This window comes from Octopus bimaculoides, chromosome 25, assembly GCF_001194135.2.
Source record: "Octopus bimaculoides isolate UCB-OBI-ISO-001 chromosome 25, ASM119413v2, whole genome shotgun sequence".
Classification (NCBI taxonomy): domain Eukaryota; kingdom Metazoa; phylum Mollusca; class Cephalopoda; order Octopoda; family Octopodidae; genus Octopus; species Octopus bimaculoides.
This window is the reverse complement of record NC_069005.1, coordinates 18073199-18078391: the sequence shown is the minus strand read 5'-3', so window position 1 is coordinate 18078391 and position 5193 is coordinate 18073199. Positions and strand designations below refer to the sequence as shown.

General features: G+C 38.0%; 1 protein-coding gene across 4 annotated transcripts in view; it reads left to right on the top strand.

Annotated features, from left to right (window-relative positions):
* Positions 1-5193, top strand: part of LOC106880721 (DNA-directed RNA polymerase, mitochondrial) — a 120272-nt gene that overhangs the window by 78629 nt on the left and 36450 nt on the right. For all 4 annotated transcript variants that reach the window (XR_008266737.1, XM_052976558.1, XM_052976557.1 and 1 more), the window contains 3 exons: positions 1986-2121; positions 3052-3191; positions 3511-3611. Coding sequence is in view for 3 of the 4 variants with exons in the window: in XM_052976558.1 (XP_052832518.1) it covers positions 1986-2121; positions 3052-3191; positions 3511-3611 (377 nt within the window). In the remaining variant the exon portion in view is untranslated. The remainder of the gene's footprint in view (positions 1-1985; positions 2122-3051; positions 3192-3510; positions 3612-5193) is intronic.

The following is a 5193-nucleotide window of genomic DNA, read 5'->3' as shown; positions in this document are numbered from 1 at the left end:
CAAAGATTCCGGACACACAGATCCTGAGGACAGCTGATATCTTGAGTATTGAGGCAATGGTGTACAAGCACCGGTTACATTGGACTGGACACCTTATTAGAATAAAGGATAGCAGGATTCCTAAGCAGATACTCCATGGAGAACTTGTGAATGGAAGGAGACTCTGCAGAAACCAAGGCTGTGCTTTAAGGACTGTGTCAAGTCCTCATTAAAGGCCTGTGATATGCAGGACACTGACTGGTAGAACAATGCCTGTCGTTGCCACAGATGGAGGAAGCAGGTTAAGGAGGAGATCAACACTTTTGAGAGAGCACATATCCAGCATGAAGAACTTAAGCGAGCTGCGCGAAAGTGCACGGCTCGTATAGTGAATGGGGAAAGCTTAATCTGCAATGTTTGCAGTCGTGTATGCTTATCAAGAGCAGGGCTCATTAGCCACCAACGGAGCCGTAAATGCAAAATGTAAGTTGGTACTGGAGCGCAGAATGTTCCTGAAGGTTGGCAATGGTCTTCCTCGGTCACGAGTGGACGGCCATCATATATATATATATATATATGCAAATCATAAATGACAGAAATATTTTGATGAACTTTTATTTAAAAATAATAAAAATCCTAATATCACAACACTGACATTAAACATCCTGCGGAGCATACTGGCTTCATTCCTTTCGAGCTTACGCATGTCCTCAGCAGTCACAGCCCATATTTCACTGCCATGTAGCATGGCTGTTCGTACACATGCGTCATACAGTCTGCCTTTTACTCTGAGTGAGAGTCCCTTTGTCGCCAGCAGAGATAAGAGCTCTCTGAACTTTGCCCAGGCTATTCTTATTCTAGCAGCTACACTTTCAGTGCACCCTCCCCCACTACTAACTTGGTCACCCAGATAGCGGAAGCTATCAACTACCTCTAGTTTTTCTCCCTGGAATGAGACAGAAGTTGTTTCCTGTTTGTTTACAGTGTTTATTGCACTTGAACATCTGCCACATACAAAAACTAACTTCCTAATTAACCTGCCTTTGATATTGCTACTAACTTCCTAGTTAACCTGCCTTTGACTAACTTCCTAGTTAACCTGCCTTTGTCTATATATATATACATGAGTGAAGGCACATGGTTCAGTGGTTAGAGCGTCGAGCTTATGATTGTGTGGTTGTGAATTCGAATCCTGGACCGGGCTGTATGTTGTGTTCTTGAGCAAGACACTTTATTTCACGTTGCTCCAGTTCACTCAGCTGTAGAAATGAGTTGCGACGTCACAGGTGCCAAGCCATATCGGCCTATGCCTTTCCCTTGGATAACACTGGTGGCGTGGAGAGGGGAGGCTGGTATGCATGGGCAACTGCTAGTCTTCCATAAACAACCTTGCCCGGACAAGGTGCAATCCCATGGTCAGTCATGACCGAAGGGGTCTCAGTATATATATATATGAGAGACATTGGTATCTAGAAAACCCAAAGAGTGGCAGGAAACGCTAAATAAGTGCTATGGACAGACCATAGTTAAACTCTTGGTTTGATAATGACACAAGTGAGGAGTCTAATGTGGGTCTTGTATTTAGCATGCATATATATATTAGACAAAATGAGATAACAAAGTCAAAGCTGTGAGGAGTTTTCAGGACATTTACAACATTATAAATGTTAAATGATGACAATGATGATGATAATGATCACACACACACACACTAACACACACCATCCACGATAGTCCTGGAGATACTCAAAATATGAGGTGAAACAGGATAAATGATTACCACCTGAGTAGTTAATCAAGTTACATAGGAAGGTGATATTCTCAATGACTGGCATAGAAGTGTCATTGTAAATTTCTACAAAGGAAATTTAGTGGAATCAAATTGTTGGATCTGGTTGTGAAGGTCATGGAGAGGGAGCCATAGCACAGTTGATTTCTAACAGAGTAAACCTAGAGGAGATGCATTTTGGTTCAGTGGTATATGTACATTATCCTTTATCATTCAGCCTCATCCAAAAACAATGAAAATATTCCAAACAAACAGCACATCAGAACTGGTGTTTGACACAGTAGCATTGCCAATGCTTGTACCACCTGTCCCATGGATATCGGAAAACCTAGGAACCAATCTGCTAGCCACTAGTGAGTATTTTCTTTAAGTTTTCATGTTTTGTTACCAATATTGTTATTGTTGTTAAGGTGTTATATTTGCAGAATTATTATTGTGTTGGACAAAATGCTTAGTGGCATTTCTTCCGATTCTTTACTTTCTGTGTTTAAACTCTTGATTTGCCTTTCATCCTTTCAGGATTGATAAAATAAGTACCAGTTAAGCACTGGGGTTGATGTAATTGACTTACCTCTTCCTCACCCTTAAATTCCTGGTTTTGTGCCACAATTTGAAACCATTTATCTTTATTGTCTTTGTTTTAAATGGATTGGAAAAAGTACGGCATTGGATTAAATACCTAGTGGCATTTCAATTATACCTTGCTACATTCTGAGTTGAAATTCTGCTAGTCTTTAATTACCTTTCATCCTTCCATAGACATAAGTATGTGTGAGTTTGTATACATGGAATGAATGTGTCTTTAAAAATTAAACCTCTTTCACTTCATCCATTCTCCTACATATTTTCAAATCAGCAGAAAAGAGAGCTTTCCTGGACCCTCATTTTTGTATTGTTGCTAAACAGTGGTTATTTGTGTGACAAGAGTTTTAGTCATAGGGATGATCTCTCTCCCTCTCTGCCGTTTCCTTTTATCTTCTCTGCCTCTCTCTAATTCTCTCTATGTCTTCTCTTTTTGTGTCTCTCATACATGTGCACACAGTCACATATGATCTCACATACACACACACACACAGTCACAAAGTCTCTCTCTCTCAAACACTAGCACATGCATATACATGAACTCACACTCACATATGGTGTCACATGATTACACATGATCTCATATAGATTCACACATATATGTGAATGTGTATAAGGTCTCACACACATTCACCTTTTCCACCACTATACACTCAACTATCCACTGTATTTTCAACCCTTCTGTGTCATCTATTCCACAGCTAAACTGGTCCGTCTGGCAGATTCCATGCATTCTCAGAATAAACTCAGCCAAGTTACCCATAGTTCTTCTGAAGAACTGTCAGCTGTCTTTGATGGTTTAAATATTCTCAGTGCTTGTCCTTGGACTATTAATAAACCTGTACGCTTGAGTATATATTACATATCTATATATATTTGTGTGTGTTTACCTTTGTGCCTGTTCTGTGTATGTATGTTTGTATATGAGTGTGTGTGTATATATGCCTATACATGAGAAGGAGAGTTTATTTGTGTATGTGTGTGTGTGTATATATATATATAAATAGATATATATATATATATATACATATATATATAGAGAGAAAGAGAGAGAGAGAAAGAGAGAGAGAGTGTGTGTGTACACACATGTATACTGTACACATTCTTGTAGATGTGTTTTACTGTCAGTAATCTTATTTCTCTACTTCCTCCTACTTCAGATTCTTGACTTAATTATTAAAATATTCAACAACAAAGGTAACAAAAACCTAGATATTCCACCGCCATCCTCAGAATGTCCACCATTTCCTAAAATAACAAGGTAAATTAATTCATTTTTTTTTTATTGAAGTATAAATTTTTTTAAATAGACCTTTTAGATTCTATCCTTGCTTAAATTCTTGATACTGTGTCATTTCTGTCTGTCTCTCTCTCTCGTTTTGTGTTCTTAGTAATAATGTAGAGTATGTGGTTTATTGAAAATTTTTTTCTCATTCTTTGAATTTCACACAAGATCTGCTGTAACTTGCTACATCTGTTCTTTTATAATGTTAGTGTAGCTTCATTATGTATATTTTTACATTGTTTGATTGGATTGATTGTATCTTTTTACCTTTTAAGTCTTTTGAATCCAATCAAAAGACAAAGAAACAACGAGCCTACACTGTTGGATATAATAGAACAGATATACCAAATTATGTCACATCTAGCCTGATGATTGTAATGGAAGGAAACTTGAATTGCGAGAAAGAAATTCATTTATTGTATCCATTGTCAGAGGCAGTAGGATTAGGCTCTTGAGCATTCACTGTCCTGGAGGAAACCCTGCTGTACTAAAAATTCTCCTTCCTCCTGTTGCTGACATCTTGCTAATTCCAAATATCCTTAAAATTTGGGATAAAGAGGAAGACACATCCTGCAGGCAGTGTGGAGTAACTATTTGCACTCTGGAACACATTTTGACTGGATGCCCTAGGACACTGAGAGAAGGCTGATACAAGGGACGGCACAACAAGATCCTTTCAGAAATTACAGAGTGGGTAGACTTGCAATGGGTTAAGGTTAACAAACAGCAGCCATCACCACCTAAAGATTTCTGAAGTTTCTAAGGTACAAGCTACTGTGGGGGAACCATTTTTCTCTTGCATCAAGCCTCACACTGGGAGATGCAAGTGGATCTGAAGAGTAAAATTTGTCTTTCCAGAAGAGATAATAGTGACATTGCTCCAATCAGGCACATTCCTGCTGTCCTGGAGTGCAAAAATAGTCATTGTGATTGAAATCACAGTGTGCTGGGAAGACAGACTTGATATTACTCACCAGCTGAAGAAAGCTACATATTAGGTTGATGCAACTCTTGTCAAAGGATGGCACACAGCCTCATTACCTGTTGAAATCAGCTGCCAAGGTTTTCCAATAAGGTCGATGTGCTATTTCTTGCAGATGATTGATTTAGAACCCAAACAACTGAAGACAACCTCCAAGGAGATAAGCATAGCAGCTGAAACCAGTTCAAAGTGGTTATGGTTGACAAGAAATTACAGTTTGAATCCTTCTGCAGATGAAGACTAGTTCAGTCCTCATCATCTCACTCAAACAAAAGATACAAGCTTATGGGTGAAATGCTTGACCCTGAGATACTTGCTGAAGATACAGAAGGGATTTCAACATTTCAATAGTTTTAGTCACCATCAGAGGAAGAGCTTGCAATATCTGCAGTTTCTTCTTGGGAAAAAACATTTCTGATATTTATATTTATATATATATATGTGTGTGTGTGTTTATATATATTTTTTTATACCAAAAATTAGGCAAAAGAATATAGTATCTGTTAACAAACTTAGCAAAATACTCACAGTTGAGTTTTTGTATATATATATATATATATATATATATATATATAT